Source organism: Rhopalosiphum padi, chromosome 4 (assembly GCF_020882245.1).
Source record: "Rhopalosiphum padi isolate XX-2018 chromosome 4, ASM2088224v1, whole genome shotgun sequence".
NCBI classification, from domain to species: domain Eukaryota; kingdom Metazoa; phylum Arthropoda; class Insecta; order Hemiptera; family Aphididae; genus Rhopalosiphum; species Rhopalosiphum padi.
The window spans coordinates 52,585,290-52,611,565 of NC_083600.1; the positions used below are offsets into that span (position 1 = coordinate 52,585,290).

The 26,276-nt window shown below is 24.1% G+C and overlaps 1 protein-coding gene across 5 annotated transcripts; it reads left to right on the forward strand.

The window, feature by feature from the left end:
* On the forward strand, positions 1–26,020 carry LOC132930115 (small G protein signaling modulator 2-like). Of its 5 annotated transcripts, none has more exons than XM_060995791.1 (27): positions 1–402; positions 749–792; positions 5,361–5,436; positions 7,416–7,578; positions 11,038–11,142; positions 11,394–11,507; positions 13,603–13,821; positions 13,900–13,967; positions 14,029–14,168; positions 14,435–14,575; positions 14,658–14,809; positions 17,778–17,845; positions 18,360–18,527; positions 18,808–18,942; positions 19,019–19,208; positions 19,480–19,759; positions 19,826–20,083; positions 20,154–20,250; positions 20,313–20,377; positions 20,539–20,620; positions 21,821–21,916; positions 22,423–22,547; positions 22,612–22,736; positions 23,019–23,201; positions 23,263–23,372; positions 23,908–24,075; positions 24,845–26,020. In XM_060995791.1, the coding sequence occupies exons 1-27, from the start codon at positions 384–386 to the stop codon at positions 24,931–24,933; spliced, it is 3,480 nt and encodes a 1,159-aa protein (XP_060851774.1). In that variant the 5' UTR covers positions 1–383; the 3' UTR covers positions 24,934–26,020. The 5 variants fall into 5 exon arrangements, with proteins under 5 accessions (XP_060851774.1, XP_060851775.1, XP_060851777.1 ...); XM_060995792.1 differs by having other exon boundaries at positions 1–120; XM_060995794.1 differs by lacking the exon at positions 11,394–11,507.
* Positions 26,021–26,276: the final 256 nt, after the last annotated feature.

Below are 26,276 nucleotides of genomic sequence, written 5' to 3' on the forward strand. Positions count from 1 at the left end.
TACCACAGCGTATCTGTCTATGGTGTCGGCTCTTCGCGCGACCGACCTCTCTCCTTGTCCGTCGGTCAATCAGTTAGTCCGCCCGCCGCCGCAGTGGTCCGATACGTTAAGCGCGCGACGGTAGGTCGCGGAGTGTTAGTTCTTATAGTACACTGCTAAAGATTTTTTCCCCTTTTACAGTTCCACCCTATACTGACGCCAACGTTTGCCAATCGGTCGTCATCAATATTATTATAATTAATAAATATTAAATAAATATCGTGCCGTCACCACCGAGGTATTAATTAAAAGCGTAATTGGTATATGCCCAAAATCGTCTCTACCATCACTTGTTGAATGCCGTAATTTCATCCCTTTTCGTACATCGATCTGTGGTTACGACGATGGACTCAAACAATACCAGTACGTTTTAGAATATGACATATGGGAGTCTCTTTTTCGATCACCGCCCGTGCTCACCCACGGGCAACGATGGGATCGAGTGGTGTCAGACAAAATATGTCCATAATATAATAATAATAACATCATACTTATTTTCCTATAGCTAGGGCGTTCGAAAAGTGTGGAAATCCTAAATGGATATATAGGTGCCTATACATAATGCGCGCGTATATAAAACATTTATGTATACGAATTTATCGAAACATCTATACATGCGTACTTTTTGAACACCTTGCATTATATACCTACTTTGTACATTTGCCAACATATGGGAATATAGCAATATTTTTCCTGTTTTTTTTTGCAGGTAAAAAGTTCAAGGAGCAACTCATCAAAAATGTGAAGAAAGAGGTACGTAGGTATAGGTACCATACATGCACGAAATGCTCATTATTATTTAAGTAACATATATAGGTACAATTATATAATGTATATAATATAATCGTGTATTAGTGTAGATATTTCGCTATTAAAGTTCGTGCTGCTTGAATTCGCGCAATATCGTTATGAAGTCAAACTTTCGACTTATGCAAAGTATAAATATCGTTTACAATTCCTGGCTTCCTGCTTTGGTTAAAAACAGTATAAATAGTAAATACCAACCTTATTGTGTTTACTCCTGTTATTAGTGCGCAACAGTATGTTGCCGTCCGCCCGTATGTATAATGTTTAAATTATAATCACAATATAATTCAAATTTTAAATTATCAGTTTTTATTCAGTATAATTGCGATATCACGTACCTACCTAATCATTAACTTGCTATGAGCTAGTTTCTGTGAGGTGCGATAATTTCCAGTTGGCAAATATAAAGACCCCATACTGTAAACTTTTTAAACATTTACAATTTTTATTTTGTTCGTCTTTTAAAAAAATATCCCATCGTCTGCCAAAAAATAAAATTTGTTGTATAAACTATATATTATATATATATTATAGTACTATTTACATAATGTTAACATTATATTTAACTTTGGCTTAGTTGAGGTATATAGTTGTAATGATCACATTAAACCTCGATACCCAGTTTCGAAATGTAACAGTGTCATACAAATATTGATTTATACATCATAAAAAAATTATTATATTTAGGTATAGAAATAATATTCGTTTTTATTTAAAGCAAATACTAGAATTTTTGGTATACCTATTATATATTATATACAATACGCAAATATGCCAAATATACGTACAACTATACCTACACATAATTTAATATTTGTATTTTTATGTGGTTTTGACGATTTTGTAAAAATTTGAATTTTAAATGTATATAAAATTATTGTGTTAATGTATTTTTATAATATTTATCCAGTTATAAAAACAACTTATTTGGATCTTGTATTAAATTTTCAAGAATTTTGACCCATAATCACTTAACCCAAAACTAAAAAAAAAAATCGAAAGTTTCTTATGCTTACAAATAGCAAATGAAAAAGAGTCATAACATTTCGAAAATTATATACAGCTATATAAGTACCATGTTTGAACAAAATATCAAAAATTGTTTGACGAGAAATAATTGTTATTTTACCGGTGAATATAATATATCCTGCAATATCGTGAAAATTCAACGTGATTATCTGGTAAATTTTTTATTTTTATTATAGATATAGAAATATTAATGAGTTATCTTAAATTAAATTTTTAAATCTTAGATACGTATATACAAAGAAAAATACTATGAACTTGTAACTACAAAATAGTTTGTATATATTTTGAGGTTTTGTCAAACTTTGATAAACTTTTGACCCTTTTTAAAGTACAAACTATAGATCCAATTTGATATCCAAAACCAAAGTTGAAAATCAAAACATTTTATCGAGATTTTATATATCGTATACACACATACACAACACGCAAAACATGCATCATTGTAAAATCAACATATCGTTGTTCTGCTCTAAAACTAATGTAGAAAAGTGTTAAAATCACAATTTTTTATATTATATATATAAAAAGAATGATGGTATCCATTTTTGAGTACCTATATAGTATTAATATTTAAAAAAATCATGTATACATTTACTTAATAATAATTGTTTTTTTTCAAAAATAATTAGTTTTATAAGCTAACAAAAAAATTATCATTATGCCTTAAAATGAATACATCATTCATTGATGACATAATGCCATCTATTTATCTATATTTTTGATATTTTTTTTTAACTATTTTAAGAAAAATTCTATAGAAACATTTAGTAAATTTTTAAGTTTATATATATCATCTTTAATAACTTTCATAACAAAATAATTTACAGATTTTCGTATTTTTGGTAAAATTTTAACTTTTAACCCTTATCAAAAAATGGCCAAACAGTTTTGATATTTTCTAACTGCTAAGAAACAATTTATGAGAGGAACATATACCTATATACTCTATATATTATATGTAGGTATATTGTATATACACATATTATTTGAATTACATCATTTTTATTTATTTTTTAACATTATTATAAAAAGATCAATAATCAATATAACCATATAAGTCAATACTTATTTCAAATGTCAATTAAGGCTAAATAAAAAATATCAAAGTATATTTTGAAAATTAGATTACTTTCAAAATTCTGCAGTTTATGTGATAATAAGTCTGTAAAAAAATTTTTTTTTCTGAATTACAAAAAAAAAAAAAAATTATTTTGATTAAAAATGGTACCTATTATAATTTTTCACTTTCTTTTTGCTTTTTATTATACATTTTTCTAATTATTAAGAAATGAAGAGAATACTTAATACCACGTAATTGAAAGTTAAAGCGAATTTTCTTCTTAAGAACATTATAAATTATAATAGAGTTATAATTTCATTGTTGTAAATCTAATAAATTTCTTGCTCCACTCAGAATTTAAAATATATTTATTATTTCATAATAATATATGTAGGTTACACTTAAATATATCATATATAATATATATAATATTTATTATATACACGGATAATTTAAAAACTTTAAAATAATAATAGATTTTCCTGTACCAATTTAAATAATTTTAACTATACAGGTATAACTTTGCTCAAAACCTATTTAAACAACTTTGTTATTGTTTTACTTTATAATAATATTATCAAAACCAAATTTTAAAAATTATTATTTAATTCGTAATACATTTTTATGGTATTTATTTTAATGTATAGTTTATATAGGCACCTATAAAAAGAGTTTGTCTATAGTCTTAACATATACATATCAAAATGTAGAACCACATATAATATAGTCTGGATTTATCAGAAATTCAAATATTAACTTACTATATTAATTTTAATTTTAATGAATTATTATAATCTATAGAACTCCTGAAAGTACGTAGAACTGGGAGGAGAGAACTAAAAGATTTTAGCTCCCTTTTTAAAAGGTTAAATTTAAATATATATTTGTTTATATTATTTATATATAATAATAACAATGAAAAAAACATGATAATCTTAAAATCCACAAGTTTAACATAAAAATTGTTAATATTATTAAAACTCGCATGAGTCTTATCTCAACGTACATCATAACAAATTTTTGAATAAGTTATTAATGGTTAAAAACAATCAAAATAATTTTAAATTAAAACTGCATATATTTAATAAAAATCTATCTAGTATTCTGGTCAATGCACATGAAATATTACTCTTTATAAAATATATATTGGACGCTTTATTTGACATAAACTGAACCCAGAGTGGTAATCATGGAAACACGGAATATATTTGTTCCTGATGTTCCTATATTATGTGGGAGATAAACAGGACTACGGGAGAAAATAAATGTTGGTGTAGTCCTTTAATAATATACTAATACATTACGTAATCAAATTATTATTTAACAAGAAAAAATCGTATAAATTTATTAAATTATATTATTGATGATGTTTGCTTATCTCGTTCGTAGCAATATATAGCATCACAATATTATGAGTGTTTTGTTCTTCATTCTTTTCAGCATTATAGGCCGTTCTATAGGCCGATTTGACAATGATGATATTATAATTTGTTAACTTGCTTATTTAATGTATTATGTATACATTGATCAAATCTTCAACTATAATTTATTTTCTTATACAACTATCGTATCTAGTATTTACTAATAAGATAATAAAACTTCATTATGTATTTTAATCGTACCTATTAAATACATGCAGATTTGTGAAATTGTTAATTAATGATTAATGTTTTTCAGCAAGAATATTTTTCTAACGCATTTTGTAGGCCCTTAAACTTATATTTTTTTCTATAATATATGATAAAATATTTAAAAATTGAATTAAACAAAAACAATTTTATTTTAATTTTATTCTGTATTTAAAATTTGTATAAGAAACAATATTTTTTGTGTTTATATAGGTACATACTTTGTATACGAACTACCTAATATATATTTTAGGATTAAATAATTGTATTTTTAATCCTTCGAATATATTTATAATACTAATATATACTTGGCACCTATATCAAGCACGTATACAGGGGGTTTTTTGGGGTTCAATCCCCACGATATATTATATTATATATAAGAAAATTTGGTGCTCCCTAATAAATGTGTTGTTACCTATATGTTTCTAATAACGTATTTTTCAAATAATAATTTCTTTGTATCACTTTATTTATTAACATTAAAAACATATTTTAAATTTTCATACAAATATAAAATATCAGTTTCTTAATTATTAAATAATTTTATCGATTTTGTTGAAAAATAATTTGTATGAAACTCTAACAAAATTATTGTACTTCCATCGATTAGATAATTTTTTATTAAAAATAGGTATACTTAGTAGGTATAAATATTTTTCAAATTGATGTCAACTGAGTTTTTCTGAAAACAGTGTACGTTATTGTTACTTCAAATTTATAAAAAAAAAAAACAATAATAATTTAAAAACTGAACTACTGATAAACATTTTCATTTATTATTTAATATACAACAGGTGAAACAAATAATGGAAGAAGCAGTAACTAGGAAGTTTGTACACGAAGAAAGTGGCTCAATTACATCTCTTTGCGGTAGTGTATTTACAACAAATTATTATTTTTTTAATATAAAAATAAAACGCTTTAAATAATGGTTGGTATATTTATTTATCTATTTTTTTAGAACTTATAATTTATATATATATAGTTTAAAGTTTTATTTTTTTTATCTAAACTTTAATTTATTTAGAATAATGTACCTACAATTAAAATAATTATTGATAAACAAGACGATTAAAAAAACATGCACGTATGGTAATCTTTGTCATACATGGGCACATGGCTACATCATAAACAGGGTGCGTAACAGATAGACTTGACCAAAAAAAAAAATATATATGCTACTTAAATATTTGACAACATTTGTTAATATTATATTATGATGAGTAAATAATTTCAAAAATAAACTCATGTCTGCAAATTCTTAAAAATCATATTTTTAAAATAGCTATTATGTTCCAAATTAATGTAATCAAAACATATTGATTATTTCAAAAAAAATTCTAAAAATCAAACTACTTGAATTAGATAAGTCTTTTTACCGTCAAAATTGTTCTTATAATCAGATTCACAAATTGGCTATTTTAAATTTATCCAAGAAAATTTAAATCAATTTTTTTTCAGTACCTACTAAAAAATAAATTAAATTATACATGCAACACTAGGGTCTCTTAATGATAAATAAAAAAAAAAAATTGAAAATATTAATTGGAACAAAAGTTACCTATTCCAAAAGTCAGTTCTATCTGTTACACCCTGTATATATAAACTTATAAAATAAGCAGAATTTTGCTTGGAATCATTTTTTGAATTTTGTGAATTATTGTCTTTATTAAAAATTAAAAATATAACAAATTATTATTCTTTACAAAGATAAATGAATATATGTTATACTTCACGTTCATATCCAACATTATACCTGTCTTTGTTACTTTTTTATTTTTATATTTCAGTAATAATAACTGATGTAATTTTATATTTGTAAAAAATATAGTTCCTATAGGCAGTTCTCTATTAGCATCAAAATCATTTTCTCAACAGTCAGCGTAGCTGTATAAATTTTGATTTTAAATAAAAATGTTTATAATAAGTAAACCTATACTGTGTATGTAGTTTATGTACTATAACTATTACACGAGTATTATGTCATAGGTATAAACACTATATTCATAAATCACAATAAATTTTAGTTAATGTTCTATTCATAATTTATGTTGTATAGGTACTCGTATATAACAAACTAGATATTTCACGATATTTGTTGCTGTTGCTGTAGGACGTGTAGATAACGTAAACACTATATATGCTTTGTATTAAATTCTATTGATACACATATTCAGTGGCGCCCAACCCTATTACTAGGTGTAGCGGTCGCTACACCTTGAAAATAAGGGGAGGGTGGGTACTAGGTAATGGGTATGATAACATAAAATAATTAACTTGAAATATGTTCATTATTAATTATTTTTATAAATTAATGATAATGTTATTGTATTTTGTTCATGCTTTATATTTCGTAAACCGTTTGAAATAAACAGTAAACCACCTATACTGTATACTATTTACATAATACTCGAAAATAAATTTTTATTTTGAAGGTTTTAATGAATTTAAAAAATATAATGCCTGTTACATATTGGTATGAATGTATATTAATGTATATTGGTATATCTCTTTAAAAATTAATACACCTTATTCTGACAAAACATAGATTATATTGGTTGGTACCTTAATATTTACTAATATTATCGATTAAAATAATATGATACAATGTATAAAATAATATTATTTTGACTTTTGAGTTTATAAGGTGGTGGGTGGGTGGGTAGAATTATTTCTTGCTACACCTGAAAAATATATATTGGGCGCCACTGCACATATTATAGTATATAATTAATTATGAAGATACGTATTTCGAACAATTTAACTACAGATAATCCGTAATAGTGTAGATAAAAAAATATATAACATTTACGTTTTTGATAAATAATAAATATTAAATGATTATATAGCTGCTGTTGAAGCATGTCTATCTCAAGGATTGAGGCGAAGAGCATTGGGATTATTTAAAACTAGTTCAACAACAGCATTATTACATAAAATGGCGAAAAATTTTGAACCTGCTTCAATAATTAGTCAGAAAGTTCAAGAAATGGAAAATACTGACCCAAATAAGTAAATATCTAGTTTATATTTTTAATATTTTTTTAATATTTAATTTTATTAGTTTAGATTGAAGTATTTAGCTATAATATTTAGTTTCTTTATAATTAAGGAGATACTTCGTAGTAATAAATCAATTATAGGTGCAATTGTGTTAATAATGCATTTTTGTAATTTGTTGACAATATCAGGTCAAAATTTGTCAATATTTAACTATAACTTATTTTTAAATAAAAAAATTCAAAAAAATACTTTCTAGAACGAGTATTATGTGTTATTAGTTACTCTTCAGTTACATTACTTATATTATGTTAATGTTTTTACATTAATATTACACTTGATTCAAGAACAATAATTTAAATAATAATTAATAAACAACATTTGGTAACTATACTATAAATAATAATAATATAACATTTAACAATTAATTTAAACCTAATATAGTTACCTCCTACCGGCTACCATAATAATTCAATAACAATATAAAGTGTTATTAATCTATATTCTATACTATTACCTATACAGGCTATATACTATCATAAATAATATGAAAGTTATTAATAATTTTTGAATTGTGTGTTATTAACCAAAAAATATAACAACATTTATAATAAATTATATAATTATTGTGTTATAAATAATTAAATATTTTATTATCGCTTTTTATGTTATCAATTGTCACAAATACGCCAGTAACTAAAATTACTCATTAAAATAATGATTAATTACTTCCGTTTTCTTAACATATTTCATGTTTATAGATTACAAACTATGTATTTAGTCGCAATAAAAATCTATATTTTATTAAATAAAGCTATAAGACATTCATGCATTGTAACTTTGTAAGACGTTAGTATAAGTGTTGTGATTTAAAAAATAAATATTTTTATTTAAAATGATTTCTTATTATTATAGGTAGATACTTCTTTTATTACATTTATACACAAGCTTACGTGTGGAGGATCAAAAATATTTCACTAAACAAATAGAAAGATTTTATTCCAAGTACTTTTCTCGATAATTTGACAAATAAAACAAAAACTCATTTGGGAAAAATTTGGGAGTTTTTATAGAATATACACTCAAAACCAGTTTTCCAAAAAATAAACTTTTTATACATTATCATTGTTAAACCAATGTATTTGATATTCCGTTAAATATTTAAATAGAAAAAAAAATGATTTAAAACCTATCGAAGCGATTTTGTAGCGGGGCGTTTGCTCAATATCTAAAAAATATAATAAATAGATTTTTTTTAATTATGTTAAGTGAAAATCAATATTTTAAGTTCATTAGGTACTCATTTTAAAATTCATAATAGTAATAATCCATACAATAATAATATATTATTATATGTTTATAAGTTATAATAATACATTAATACTATAGTATTTATTAGTTTATATTTTATTTATTGAAATTAAAAACTACTCTAGCTGTTAAATTAAATTGTATTATACTATAAATTTAATATTTTATCTATACTTCCCCACTTGGTATTTGGTCATTGTCCATCTGAAACATTTAGATTTTTTTCTACATTATTCATTAAAATCTGGTGTAGTAACGGTATTTCCAATATTTTATCCTATATATAGAATTATTAATGGTTTTTGATAACATTTTTACGGTTTATAATAAGATATTTGGTAATTTTTTGGTTTTCATCAACATTTTTTTTAAATGTTATAACTCATCTCCATGGTTTAAACTTTAAAGTCGAAACTAAATTGATTAAGAATCATTAAAGCTGGAGGACTTGTGGATGTTTTATTTGTGTATACCAACTATATTATATACGTATTATATTATATTGTTCATCGTTTTTGTTTTCTGAAACTTTCCTGTATCATAGAAGTTCTTAAAAAAAGGAAGAATAACTTTATTATGTACAATTTTACATTTTTTACGTCCTATCTATGTACCTATTACATTGTTTTATGCAGAACATATAGAATAATAATACTAATACATAGGTTTATTTATCTTATTAAGTTCTTACTAATTTCACAAGTATCATATATTGGATTTATCATATGGTTATATCATTCATAATATTATTTAATGACTTTAAATTGTAAAAGGTATTTTTTTTAAAGGAAAACGCCAAACAATAAAGATACAAAAAAACATTTATTTTTGACAGTATAAAAATAAATACTTTTTATAATGACTTCAAATAATATTAAAAAAAAAAAACTTTGATAAATGAATAAATGAGTGTTTACCTTTAAAAGAATCATCCTGAATATGTAATATGTATTTTCTCTTTTAATATTATTCATTATTATCTATATTATCTATATAACAGAGATCGTATTCACATATTGTTATTATTATGTTCTATATAACTTTTATAGTTGTATATAATACTAGCTAACTTTGTTATTATACCGGATGATGATAATTAATTAAAATTTAAAAAAATGTATATTTTTGTATATGTTACTTCTTATATAGGTATTAGGTATACAGAATAATTCACCAAGCATTATGTCATCCCCATTTTTTCATTTAATAATGAATTTATTCTAATTCTGTTTTTTGAAATTTTGAAAATTATGAAACATACTTAAAACCCATATATTTTAAAATTCTTAAGAGCATTGGTACTATATATTTGTATTGTTCTGTGGCGATACAAACATGTGCTTTACAATTAAGAAATCTACTTTTTTACTTAGATTATTTAAACGATATTTTTTTTTAAAAACATTTATGTTAATTTTGAACTGGTGGTTTTTCAGTTATTGAAATATTTATATTTATATCAAGGATAATAGGCCTTACTCCTTTATAATAATAGTTTTATAAAAATATAAAATAAATGTAATATCAGATCTTATATTTAGTATACTTGGACCATTTTTATCAATTATAAATATTAGATATTAATAGATTAGCATAAATAACTATACATTTTTTTAAATACCATATATCCTGGCCCTATATCTTACAAACTCATTATAATGGATACATTATCCTAAGTACACTAAGTTAAATATAATTTAAAAACTGCTCGTTCGAATTTGGATTTTGATACTTTAACATATTCAGAAATTTTATCGGTTAAACAATTGACTGTATAATGAAAGGGTTATTATTTAAAAAAATAGAAGTTTTTAACTCCACAACACATTCCTTTAATAGTGAAAAATGCAGGCCTTAAATAACTTCATTATCGAAGACGAAAAAAAGGAGGGAGTATTCTTGGTGAAGTAACCTGTAGTATAATATTAAAATAATATCGCATTTTGAATAGGTATAGATACTATATATATAATAATAATAGACTTCATAAATATATAATTATTCTTGTTACAACTTTTTTTTTTTAAATAAGTTTTTATGTTTTAATGTATATATTGATAAATGCAAATAATTTAAAATTCTCTATAGTTATTAAAAATGATATTCTATTTAATAGTTTATTCTTCGTATTTGTTTTCATAAAAAGACCCTATTTTTCAGACCAATAATTCTAAGACGTGATTCAATGGCCTCACCAAGAATTTGCCCATCATGCATTTTAAATAGAAGAGGCTCATTAACTTGGTTATTATTTAGCAATGAAAAGTAAGCCTCAAATTATTATGTACCGAGTTAAAATTTTACATTTTTCTCTAAATTAATAAAATAAACTATATAAATTTACAACGAATATATAACGTATAGTTTTAGGAATTAGGTATAGGTATATTGAATATGTTTTATTCCTTATAAATACTATATAGTTTAATTACAAAAATATATCCGGCCCGAGAAAATATCCTCTTTTATTCTATATTCCATAGTTTTTTTTTATAAAATCGGACCATATTTTTCAGATCTGTAGTAGTTTCTCCTTTTAGAAGAAGCAGTAATTTAACCCCAACACGAATTTGTACATGCACGTTAAACCGGAGACGTTCGTTGACTTGGTTACTATTTGGCAATGATAAGTAAGATTGACAGCTTTATACATAAAAAAAAAACAATAAACATTTAATTTGTAATTAATATAATAATTAATAACTAATAACATAAAAATTATAATAAATAAATTATACAATTTAAAAAAGTAATAACATGTATTTACTTATAAATAAAATAAATATTTTAGCAACGATAGATGTTAATTATATATCTAACTATAAATCATAATAAATATAATAGACTGCAGTTGGTCAGTATATAAATTATGTCATATATATTATGGTTCTTATATAAAGATATGATATAGATATTAGATACCTAATATAAATAAAATGTACGTTTTATTATGTCCTGCAGTACATGCTGTAGTATTATCGATTTGCATAATAAACTGGCTTTTTACTATTTACTTTACAGAGTTAGATAGGTAATTGTTATATTTTATCATGAAATAAATATTCTTGTGTATAAATCATAAATGTGTTATTACTTAGGTATAGATTAGGTTAGATTGTTTTTTTATTATATATTATACAAATCATTGTAAAGTTATGCCTATGTCCTATACTGATAAACTGTAATGTTTAGTTTTATATTTTGATAATGCAACAACTTAATAGGTATTTACTATTTAAATAACTATCAGCTAGAAGTAGATTTAAGGGTAATTTGAGAAATTCTGAAAAACATTTTATTGGATTTTTTATATACTATACATACTACTATAGTACTATAGTAGTATAGTGTAAATAAAAATACTAGTTAATCAATTGTTTTCATGAATCATTTTTGAACTATAAACAGCCATGATGATATATTGAAATTACATAACTGCAAATATACAATTGCTGATATTGGAGAATGATATCTTATAGATTGATACAAAAAGAATAGGTATGTATTTATTAAAAGAAACATGGTGAAACTTTGATGAGTAATCAATGTGAAGAGTATAATATATAAAAAAAATTTTTTTAGCTAAATACATGTTCATAGATGTTTAATGTAACCCGCTTGAGATACTCGAGTGACATTAGCCTGATAGTCGAATATGTTTCACACTATCTGTAGCATTTCTATAGTGTTTCCGTTTGAATAGCTACAGTTATTTGTGTTTTTAGAATTTTAGATCATTAATTAGCTGATTGAGATAGTCAAAAAAACGGTATCTTTAATATACTTCATGAAAAAAAATACCGGGGTAATATCAGTATTTCTTAAAAACCTTTTTGTTGAACAATTGCCATTTTATCACAAACCATGAACTAATAGATATTTATAGATAATTTAAGTTTTTGTAACAAACTAACAACAAGCCGTGTGGACGTGTGGTTCCGTGGTAAAAGACGTTCCTAGCGGATATCTCTTAACAACAAAATTACATTTCAGAAATTTACAAATAAACGGTGGCAGATAGGTAGAAAACACTTAGTCCTTAGTTCTCTATTTTCTCTTTGCAGAGATCTCGACTTTCAAAGAAGTGTTATTCTTTTTAAATCACTTTGTATTGAAAAAATCGATGTTACCTATAATGTCTTATTATGTTATATGTATAGTATATATGCTAAACTATTAAGTAAATCAGGCAGTTCTAAAAATATATTATAAAAATAATTATAAGTATCGTTGCTATATAGCCTGTTGGGAACATTTAGATTTACCCTATATTTTTAAGCTAGATCCACCCCTGTTATTGATATATAGGATAAATATTGCAGGTAAAAACATAGGTATACATTATTTATTATTAATATTGTTTAATTTTATTTAGGTACAGTATATATTATATTTATGCTAAAAGGTACCTCTATAAATTCTAGCTAGATGACCTTAGATTTAAATGGGGGTTTCCGTAGATGAAGAGGGTACACATTTTGTGAACATTTTTAACCCTTTTATTACTTGTATGCTCAGCAATACTTAATTTTTTCTAATGACGATGTTAATTCTTTGCAAACTTATAATAGGTGAACTATTTGTTTTGAACACATTTTTTATACAAATTTGTTTTTTAATAATTAATAGCTACCTCTTAGCATTAATTTATTGCATACCTATATTTAATGTTTAATAATTTTATATTTTTATTTTTCTGATACATTTATTAATTTATTAATTTAGTAGCGATAGCTGCGCAACTAGAGCTGCATCTGTGAACAGTACATTAACTAGTAGTATAACACTTCCGAATGTCCATCCACCACCTTTGACAAAGAAAAATTCAGCCGGTAGTGGTTTGGGTCCTACATCCAATACTCTTCCCAAGTACTTATGGATTCGTTTGGCATTGTTTGAAAAACTGTTAGCTGTGATAATTGATCATTTAGTTCAAAATTGCAGGTGAATAGTTGAATTAATTAATTAAGTGTATAAATAATTAATTTACTTAATTGATAAATCATAAAAAATTGTTTTCAGCAAATATTACGAAAAAGATTCCCTGGTAGCAGATCCAGATTATGGAAGCATTTTAAGTTCATTACTAGGTTACTTAAAATATTTATACATTAGATTATTGTTTCTTAATAAAAAGTTTTTTCTGTTTAGTTGGACCGTGTGCTTTAGATTATTCTCGTACAAAATCACATGATCAATTTTGGACAGATCCACCTGCCGATGAATTAGTTCAAAGACACCGTATATCAAGCGGTTATCATACATCTCCACCATGTCGTACTCCTATAAATGTATGATGTATTTAAATTATTTTATTTATAAAAAATTAAAAAATAATGTTCAAAATTAGGGTGATGTCCAAACATACATTTACTGTCTTTCCGACAGGAAATAAAGAATAAATTTAGTTTCGTTACTTCTATCATTGATAGAAATATAAAGCAATTTTTTTTCTTTTGTGCTCTTTGGAGAAACTTAATAGCTGGAATATATATAGCTACTTCATATTCAGCTTTATACACATGTTTATTTACATTTCTAATAACAACTTTTTCAGTATCGTAGAAATCTACATGCAACAAGTAATGATGATAATCAAAGACAAACTCCTATATCTGCTAAAGACTATGTGGAATCATTGCATCAAAATAATAGAGTTACTTTATTATACGGAAAAAATAATGTTTTAGTTTTACCGGTATTTGGATAATTAACTATTCTAATGATACAATTTATTGATATTTGTACTCAATATTTTAAAAAAAAACTTTTATTTTTAGAAAGATGTAACTGAACCTATGGCAGGTTACTTGTCTCTACATCAAACTGCTAATTCATTGATTATAAAATGGACTCCAAATCAACTTATGAACTGTCATTCTCCTGGTACTAATCAAAATGATCATCCCGAAATTGATACAAGTGATAAAAGGTTAGTTTTTAGTGTTGGTAATTTTATTTATAATATTCTATAATATATATATATACCTATTTTTTTAAATAAAGTTAATGCACTTAAAAATTAAAATCAATAAAAATATTTTAAATAATTTATTGTAGGTGAATAAATGTATAATAGCTTTTGTGGTGTATATATGATTTTTAAATTGTATGTTTTAAAAAGTATAATTAATAATAAAATTAGATCAAAACTTAGTATTGATTCTATTGAGAGCAAAACGCTGTTGGTTAACTTTTTAACTAGATACTTTTGTCTTTTTTTTAGATTTTAATAATTTTTTTTTTAAATAACACTGAATTACAAAACCTACATAATATTCTTCTTTTTTCTATAAATAATTAAAAATAAATTCATATGCATGTAAAGCATTTTAAATTCAAAAATTGAGAAATAAAGTATTTTTTAATAAAAACTCTGGTAACATTACCTCAAAACCTATAGGCTATAAACATTTTCACATTTGTTGGAACAGATGTTCTGAGTACAGCATGTTGAATTGAAAAAACTAATGTAAATAAATGAACCTCTATAATTTTTGTCATTTAATTATTAAATTTCAGATTTTTAATAAAGAAAAGTTCGGTCAGACTTTTATCTGATTGGCAACTATTGCGGGGGTATTGCAATATAGTAGTACCTATTACCCTCATAATAAAACTTATCCATAGCAATTTGGTCCATTTATATAATTAACCAAATATATGCTATACTAAGTATACTATGAATTTCATATTATACAATACGTAATTAATTAATATACATATTCATTAATATACCTAATTAAAATAAAAAAATACAGAACTTGCGGTCTGCTGTATGCTGTATCTATAGTATTTGTCTATACTAGTACATATAAATTATATATATATATATATGTATGATCTATTAGTGAACCTTGTTTTTAAGTAGGTAGGATAATTAAATAATGTAATAACTAATAATATAATATATATATACTTAAATATACAAAAATTATTCTTAATGGAAGCGGTCTATAATAATAAGATACTATTTTTAAAGATATTTTATTTTTTATATTATTTTATAAGTAATAGGTACGGTAAATTATAATATAATAATTATGTTTAAAATAAATTGAGTATTTTGTTTAGTTATTATGGTATAGAGTTAGTTTTTTACTGTTTTTATAGTCCCTTCAAATAATATTTTTATTTATAAATCGTTATTTTTAATTTAAATATCCAATGTCGTCATACTTTGAACTTCAAACACTTATAAAAATGAGTATAGATTTATGCTCAACTAAAAAAAATATCAACTTTGCTAAAATAGTAGTTCAGACAAATTATAAGTTCAAACGCTCGTACATAAAAAAATATTATAATCATGTATTTTTTATATTTTTTATTTCAGATAAGTTATTATGATGAATCTTGTTTTAAATGTTCAAGATTTTTTACAAATCAGTTACATTTTTTATTAAGGTTTATAGAAAAAAGAATTAAAATATTTAAAAAATTATCGGTATCGTTTAGTGTGTGACCAATCGGACGCGTGACCTACCGTATAGGATATTCGTTTTGTATGCGTATATAAATAATTAAAAAACAGTCATATTAAAAATCATAAAATTAAGTTATTTTATAATTATATGCAGATTACGGATTACATTCAATATCAGTCATCAAAATATCAGTGTAAAAAAAATGTCATAAAATTATTTTATTATAAATATTAAATTATTTTTGGCAATACACTTTTTGTACATTACTTAAAAATTAAAAAAAAAATAGTATTTTGCCTGTTAATAGATCGGTACCATGCCTCAATTAAATGACGTGGCAACATTTCAGCTGATGTTCCATGCATTTTTCGTAGGATTTTAGTTTTTAATACTCCCCATTTCCCCATGATAGTGCTGATTTCTCGAATTTCACCCGTAGCCGTTTTTTTCCTCGTGTACCTACATCTTTGTTTCACCATGACATTTATAGCATAAATTATCAGTGGCGTATATAGAAATTAATTTCAGGAGGGATTAAAAAAATAATTTCCATTCTTATATTCCAATTAATTATATTATCAAAATCAATGCCCGTACCAACTATACATTTCAGGGTGGATTGAACCCCTAAAACCCCCTTATATACGCGCCTCTGTAAATTAGTTTCGTTATTATGTGGTAATAGTTTTGGTAGGTTAATTACTAAACTCGATTTCGATCGGTAGGTCACATACTAAACGAATACCAAATTATCATATCTATAAAATGTTAAATAAATATTTTAAGAAAAAGTCATGTACCCTATAGTAATTTATTCAATTTATTGGTCTTATATTTCGTCAAAAGTTGGTGTTGTCTAAATATTCCTGTTTTTCATATTTATTTATTTTTTTTTTTTTTTTGTATTTCCCGATTGTACAACAAAATATAGGATTTTTTACTTTTGATATTTATGACTTACTAGATCCAATTTTCTTCAGAAACTACTCTGCACAGTGCACATTGAAGTATAACAGCAGACTGCAGTGTGACTTGGTCATTTTATATTTTTGTTTATTTTCTTTTATAATATTTCATTAAGTTTAATTGACTCGTTGTAGTATAAGATCTATTTTCTTAGGGCGAAAATCGTTAACAGTACCTATGTCGGGCAAATCTCACTTACAACTAATTTAATGTTTCTTTATATATATATATATTATAAGAATTAACTACTCGTCTACCCGTCAATACAATATGTTTTATTTTTAGATTTATAATAGAATAATTAATATAAATGTATATTACTTAATTTTGTACAATGTATAGGTAGTTAGTTTAATTTTTTAACGATTTTATTTTTATTATACAGCTGTTTATATATATTAAATATTAATATATCAATAACATTTTTAATACACTTGAAAATTAACAAAACTAACTTCATAACTATCATTAGTTATATTAACAAAATCGTATATTTCCATGTTACAGCCAGTATTGGGACTATGCAATGAATGTTAATGTAGATGAAATAGTGTATGTTCATTGTCATCAACAAGGTATTTTCCTAATATACTTACTTTTTTTTTTGCTTTGGTTGTCATGTTTTCTATTAAGTTTATTTACTAAGTATATTTCTTTTGCTTCAGTTAAGCTAATAGTTATAATAGTAATACCTGCATTATATTCATCATTCTATTCATTCTAACTACCTTAAGTAGTTATACCTAATGAAACTAATATTTATCTATTTCCTAAAAAGAGAAAACAAATTATTTTATAAATTTAATGTATGTCTACTAATACAAGGGAAGGTCTCATTCGCACAATATGTTATTATTCTTTTAGGTATCAAAAAGTAATTTATAACTAAATTTAAAAAATTAATTTTAAGATTTATAAATTATGTTAAATTAAATTGGAACTAATTTCTGCTTCCTGTATTCTGTAACAAATTAATCAAATGCTTGGATTACGAATAGTGGTATAAGGATCAAGGAGACACAACAATATTGTATAGTCAAACATATTTTGACAATATTTTATATGATATATTATTATTTATTTATATAGGAAATGACAATGGTGGAACTATAGTTTTAGTTGCACAGGATGGTGTACAACAACCACCCATACATTTTCCCCAAGGAGGACACTTACTAGCATTCCTTACTTGTTTAGAAAATGGTCTATTACCTCATGGTCAATTGGATCCTCCATTATGGCCTCAAAGAGGCAAAGGTAATTAATTTATAGTAGTTCATTTTTATACTATGATGTGTCTAAATTTTACTTGCCCTTAATCAGGAGTTCTTCCTGGATATTTAATTTTAATACATTTATTTCAATACCCATCATATACTTATTCTATTTGACACTATATTTATATTTCAATATAAGTATATATTATCTAAATAAAATAAATATAGATTAATTTGCTTAAATAAATTACGTTGGATTAATTTTTTAATCATGTGCACGGTGGATATAATTAGTTACTAGAACCTATATTTCTGTTTAGGAAAAGTTTTTCCTAAACTTCGAAGAAAAGGACGATCCCAAATACAAGATATTTCTAATGATTTATCTAGTAATACAGAAGAATCTCGAGATTATGTATTTCAAATAATTAGTAAAGCTAGACATGAAGAATTTTGTAAGTTTTAATTTATTATTTTAAATGTAATTAAAATATTTTAAATAGTTGTGTGAAAAAATAATGTTTTTAATAGTATCAAGGGGAGAAGAAATATTAGATTCGAAAATATGGTCTATGCCTTCAGCTGCAAATAATATGCTTAACAGAGTAAGAGGTCATTTGGAGTCCTCGTCAACTAATTCATCAACATCCACATCCAGTAGCTTGGATCCTGTAGCTTCTCCTTTATTAATACATAACCAAACTACGAGTAAAGATACTGGGTAATAATAATTCACTTAACTTTTCCGTTTTCATTTATAATGTATGTATGTATGTATGTACCTAATATTAAAAACAACTTATATGTTGAAGATATGCCGTATTTTAAACTTTGATTTAGTGAAAAGTCAAAAAAATACCTATTAATTTTACATTTTAATATTATTATTATTAATTTTTAAGTTAATATAGGTAGTAAAAGATAATATTATCCATTTAAGATAATGATAGTACAGATTAAAATTGTTGTACAATTATTTTTTCTATTTTCAGCGATTCTTTGCAAATCTTATGCGAAACGATGAAAAAGCAAATCATATCTAGAGCCTTTTACGGTTGGCTAGCATATTGTCGTCATTTAACAACTGTGCGAACTCATTTATCTGGTCTTGTAAACACTGTAATAATAGATTCTAGTAACGCAGAAACAGGATTGACTAAGGAAAAATGGCATTCATTTAAAAATGATTCAAACCTTGTAAATGACGATACCAAATCAGAAATTTTTAGACTTACTTATTTTGGTGGTGTCCAGCATGATATACGAAAAGAAGTATGACATTTTATTTTTAGTATATGTTTTTTCTCTTGATATATAATTTATTATTTTTTTTTCAAGGTTTGGCCATTTTTATTAGGACACTATAAATTTGGTAGTACAGTTGAAGAACAAAATGCTGTTGATTTACGTTGTAAACAAGAGTATGAAACAACAATGTCTGAGTGGATGGCAGTTGAAGCAATAATTCGACAAAAAGATCGTGAAACAATGGCAGCTAATTTAGCAAAACTTTCAAGTGAAAGTACGTCTGGTGGAGATGCACCACCACCAACTCCTAATACCTCAAAAGTTCTCAGTCAAGAACTCAGTAATGATGTGAGATTCATACAACTAATTATTTATTAATTCAAATATAAATATTATTCAATAATTATAAAACACATAGGTATTTGAAGATAACATTAATTTTTCATCTGACGAAGATAATCCTCCAGTTGTTGATGATACTCAATTAGAGCAAAACATCGAAGTTTGTGACAATCGTACGTAACATATTTTTTTTTTTATATAAATAAATAATTTAAAAATAATTTATTAATTTTAGCTACCAATCAACCAAATATAAATGAACATATTGACAATATACCTAAAGAAATTGATTGTGATAAAGTAAGTGAAAAAATATCACAGATATATTATGATCAATTTCAATTATTTCTCAATACTTAGTAATTACGTTATTTTTAATAATTAAACAAGAATAAAAATGATTACATTTGTTCCTTTATGTTAAAAATGTAATGTTATAAACTATTATAAATAATTTTTAGAAATCTTTATCGTCAGACGAAGGATTAGGTAAAGATGAAGTTACTGAAAAAGACATGACCATCAAAAAAAATACTTCTGAAGGTAAAATATATTAGCATGAATAAATTATCATCTCATATTTGTATACATTTTATTAATATTATAAAAATGTATTGACCAGACAGTCAAAAGATTCCCATAATATTTTACGAATGAAAAATTCAGTGATAAATCATTGCATTCAAAAATTATACTATTAGTAAAGCTTGAAATAATACCTCACTGAATGAAAGTCTTCAAATATTTTAACAATTGTCAGTAATTTATCTTTAGATTCAGGAAAAAGTAGAAACCATGAAGTAATTATTCGGCTTTGAAAGTTATCGATCTTTCCTTCTAAACAAAAGTGTTCTCAGAATTAAACTTTAGTGTTATTTAAATAATGATAATTTAAATAAAAATAAAACAGCATTACACATTTATACAGTGTCCGACAGTGAAACAAAATGATTTCAGTATTTAATTATTCTTCAAAAAATTAATTTATTTTTATTTTTTACAAATATGTATAAATAGAAAGTACAAAATTTAATGTTTGATGTTCAAAAAAAAAAAACTATTTTTTATAAATTACGTTTACCAAATGATCTCCATTGAAAATTGATATGTTTTCATTCTTGTAGCCGTAACTGGGAATTTTGCATGACCCCTCGCAACATATTAATGGGTATTGCTTCAAAGCTTCAATCTCATCTGGAATATATTGTTTGAGGCTTTGATAGTTCTCAGTGGAATCAGTGGATTGCAGTCCTTAAACACTTGATTTTAAGTTACCACAAATCGTAATATACCGGAGAACAAGGGGACTACAAAAATGCATAAACTTCAATTAAGGTCGTTCAGTAATCGTAGTTTACAGAAAATAGTTTTTTTTTTCATTGAACATCAATTGGAAATTTCTATACTTTATATTTATTGAAATAAAAATAAAAATAAATTCATTCTTGAAAGAATAATTAAATACTGAAATCATCCCATTCACCTTTCGGTCACAGGCCCGGCTCAAGTGTTTAAACACGCTTAGGCAAACTTGAGTTTTGTTGCCTCTTACAGATTTGATGTAATATTTACATATACATTAAATTTATAAAACAAAAATGTTAAATGCCGCCCTAGGCGTGGGTCTATGTCGCTTACCCCTTGAGTTGAGCCTGCTGTCGAACCATAGTATAGTATAACTATTATGATTCCTCATTAGTCATTACTCATTACTCTTAGAATCTAAATTATTTTTTTCTTTAGATACATCATTATATTGTCCTACTTCAGTAATTGTCACTACAAACATAAGTCAAGAAAAATCGATGGAAAATTCTAATGATGAAAATGATAAAATAGGTAAGCTATACTTTCATTTGAAATATACTTTGGTACTTGGCCCAATATAGTACCTACTAAATTATTATATTATACTTGAGAATAATAATAATCATTATAGAGCAATAAAAAATGATTCTCATTTAAGTATTTATTTATATATATATATATAAGCACTGTTTAAGTTTTTTAACTTAAAATTCTTATAAAATCAACTATTAACATTTAACATGGGTACATATACCCATGTTTAATTGTAATTATATTACCTATATTCATATGATATCAATTATTTGCTGGAATTAAAATATACAACACTTAACCTTATGAATTTTCCAAATACAATTTAATGTATATAAGTAGTAATACATATTTATTATTTTTCTTTGAATATCAACTAAATTGAAGCTATATAATATTTGATTAATTTGTTTTATTTTTAAATTGAACCCAAAAATACCTATGCCAGTTAAAATTATATTGTGTTTTAGAAATTAATTTTGTTTTTAATTATATGTACTTTTTAGATAGTAAAGATAATAATAACACTTCTAAATTGGCAGTAGATGACAATGAAGGTGCAGGAGGATCTAATCATGAGCAAAGATCTGCTTGCATATCTCCAGCAAGTTCTCAAGGAGGAATATACCCAGTAACATTTTTCAAATATAAACTATAAATAATTGCCTTAATACAATTAATTGTTTACTTCACAGGTGGAATTGGTGGAAAATTTTGGACTAAATGTACATAGAATTGATAAAGATGTTCAACGATGTGATAGGAATTATCCCTATTTTACTCTTGAAAATCTAGATAAACTAAGAAATATCATATGCACGTAAGAATTATTATAACTTTAAACTGAATTATTCAATTATAATAATTATATATTATGATTAAAAATTACTCAAGTTTTGAATTTTTCAAATTATGTTTATTTACCTTTATAGATTTTTATAAACATACAATTAGGAAGTTAAAAATAACAATGACATTATTTATGTATCTAATTAGTAAATTAAAGATATTATTGTTTTTTTATTATATCATCTACTTATTTTTACTATGCTAGCAAAAATAAAATAATCAACAAATCTAATTTATTATATTATATTTTTAGATATGTTTGGGATCATTTAGAAATGGGATATATGCAAGGAATGTGTGATCTTGTTGCTCCTCTTTTAGTTATTTTGGATGATGAAACTTTATCCTATTCGTGTTTTTGCTTATTAATGGAAAGAATGTCAGCCAATTTTCCACATAGTGGTGGTGCTATGGACACACATTTTGCTAATATGAGGTGATATTATTAAACTATTATTTTCTATTCTATCATAATCTTAAACAATTATGGTTTATAGATCTCTAGTACAAATATTAGATTCAGAAATGTTTGAACTTATGCATGAAAATGGAGATTTCACTCATTTTTATTTTTGTTATCGATGGTTTTTGTTGGATTTCAAACGAGGTAATTAAACATAAATATTTTAAAAATACTAAAACAAAATTATTGTAAATTTTGATTATACTTTAATGTACTTATAATAATTAGTTTATAATAGATAACATTTGGTGTTTTTTTTTATGTAAAATATTAATAGTATAGTATCTGCTACTCTCTAGATTTTTTTCGATTTGAAAGGAAACCGGAGTATAGTACCTACTATCTATAGTTGAAATAATTTATAAAAAGTTTAAGTTTGTTTGTTGAAAATTAATTTAAATTATTCCAGTACAAAATATTTATTTATAAATATTCAAAACAATAGGCTTGAAATAATTTTTCCAAATTATATTAAAAAAAAAAACATTTTTGTTATTATTTTTAATAAAACTAAATTTAAAAGTTACTAACTAATTGTACCAAAAAAATTCTATACAAATTTTTCATGATAATATGGTAGTTAACTTAAGTTAAAAAATAAGCATCATGTAAAATTTTAAAGTTAAAACAAATTAATATTGAAATAAAAAATTGATTAACTAATATATTAACTTTATAGAACTATTATATGATGACGTATTTACGGTATGGGAAACTATATGGGCTGCCAAAGAGATGTCTTCTTCCCATTTTGTACTTTTCTTCGCTCTCGCTCTTGTGGAAACATATAGAGATATTATTTTGGCCAACCATATGGATTTCACGGATATCATCAAATTTTTTAATGGTAATTTTATAATTTATTTCAGTTGTGTATAAATGTTACATCCAAAGTTTAAGTTTTTGATGAGGAAATCCCATATATATATATATTACATATACAAAGTTAATCTAGAAAATTAATTAAAAAATTTAAAACAATAGGTAAACCAAATTTTTATTTGAAAATAATGATATGGCAAATTAATATTTTATGAAAGACTTATTGTTAGATATTTGACTTAATTGTTTCCCTCTTGTGTTGTATTTTTATAATTGAAACTTTTAAATATTAAAATCTTTCTTTAGACTCCAATCTTGGCCAATATTTACTTTTATAAAGCAGAAAATGTGGTTTCACACTTAGTAAAGTCTTTACTATATAGCTTGTTTTGATAGTTATAGATACTCAGGTCTCAGATATAATGGAAAACCAAAATTTATCACAAATAATTACTTGAAATTTGTTAAGTAGATTTTCATATAATGAAATTTCAATTAGTTTATTACTTATTTTTAAACTACAATTTGGATTTACTTCATTTGTTTTAAAATTACGCTCTATTTCAGCCAATAAAATTTAATAAAAAACATTTTCATTTGGTATACAATTTTTGGCAATCTCTGTTGAGGAAATTATACGCACCACCAATTTATTAAGTTCTTATAAATTAATTACTACTTTTAAGAATCTTATTATATATGTATATATAAATATGTAAAATAAAACTGTTATTGGTCTAAATAAGAAATACCAATTATTATAAAATAAGACAAATGTAATATGATTTTTTTAGAAATGGCAGAACACCATGATGCTAAAACTGTCTTATCACTTGCAAGAAATCTAGTATTACAACTACAGACGTTAATAGAAAATAAATAAAATCGTTGTATTATATTTATCCCATGACATATGATTCTGTAGGTACCATTTGGTATAAATGTATTAATATATTGTATTGTATTTTTTTTTCTCAACTGTCTGGTTCTTCAAACTACATACGACATACCTCAAAATTGTATACATTGAACAAAATATATAACTATATTTTTTACATTGTAAGTAGTATAAAATAGTACCATTGATTATATAGTAAACTATATATATAATAGTACTATACTTTTAAAACACTTTAACAATACTTTCTATTATGTGTTGTTAGTGTATCTCATAAAAGTATACAACACATAATTTATTTATCATAGGTATGGCATATACTTTATATCTTATACTTTATTTGTTATACATTTTAACAATAACAATAGTTATTAACTCATACCAGTTGGCATGCCAAAGTAAGCTTTTTTTAGGCAATTTTCTCAAAACCAAAGTAGGTGAGTGGGTACCGAGCAATAGATTTAGTTTAAAAAAAAGTTTTTAATTATAATATTTATTATACTATTAAGTGAAAAAAATGTAAATTAAAAACAGTATATGCTTGAGTGGTCTAATAGTAGTTTGCCTTACGTATGAAAATTGTTCAGCACGCTACTGATTTATACCATATACCAAATATTTAACTATTAGGTGAGTTAATATATGTTAAAGCATGTTTCATTTTTAATTATAAGCAATACTATTTGCTGTTTGCTTTAAGTTGTATGGTTTAAAATATACCATTATTTATTTAGTTTATTTTCATGTATTAAAAAGTTTGGAGGCCCTTGCTTTTAATTTTATAGATGATAATATGATATTATATTATATTTGAATAATTTGGATATATTATATATATAATCAATAGTTATAACCTATAAGTAATATTCTTACTTCATATTTCTTTAAATTATTAATATTATAATAATACTTAAGACTGCCTTAGCCTTGTAAAAGGTAAAAATAATAAAGAGTTCAATATATTCATTAAATGTATTTGTTGAAATTTAATTTCAATATTTTAATATTTATTAAAATTAAAAATAAGTAATTGTAAACTATAGTACATTTAAAACATTAATCCCTATTGGCTATTGTTAACTTACCTACATATTTTTATTTAAGACTTTTAAATAATTACAATTTAGTAAGTTTTGTAATCTATTTTAATATTCTAATATAAAAATTACAAAATGTTTAAATTTTCCTACAGATAGCCCATATACGATTATTTTTCTCTATATTAGAGATGTTGTATACATTTAAAATTAGTCTTGTGATATATATATTTTTTAATTATATTAAATATTATTAATATATATTATAAAGTAAGATTTAGCATAACTATT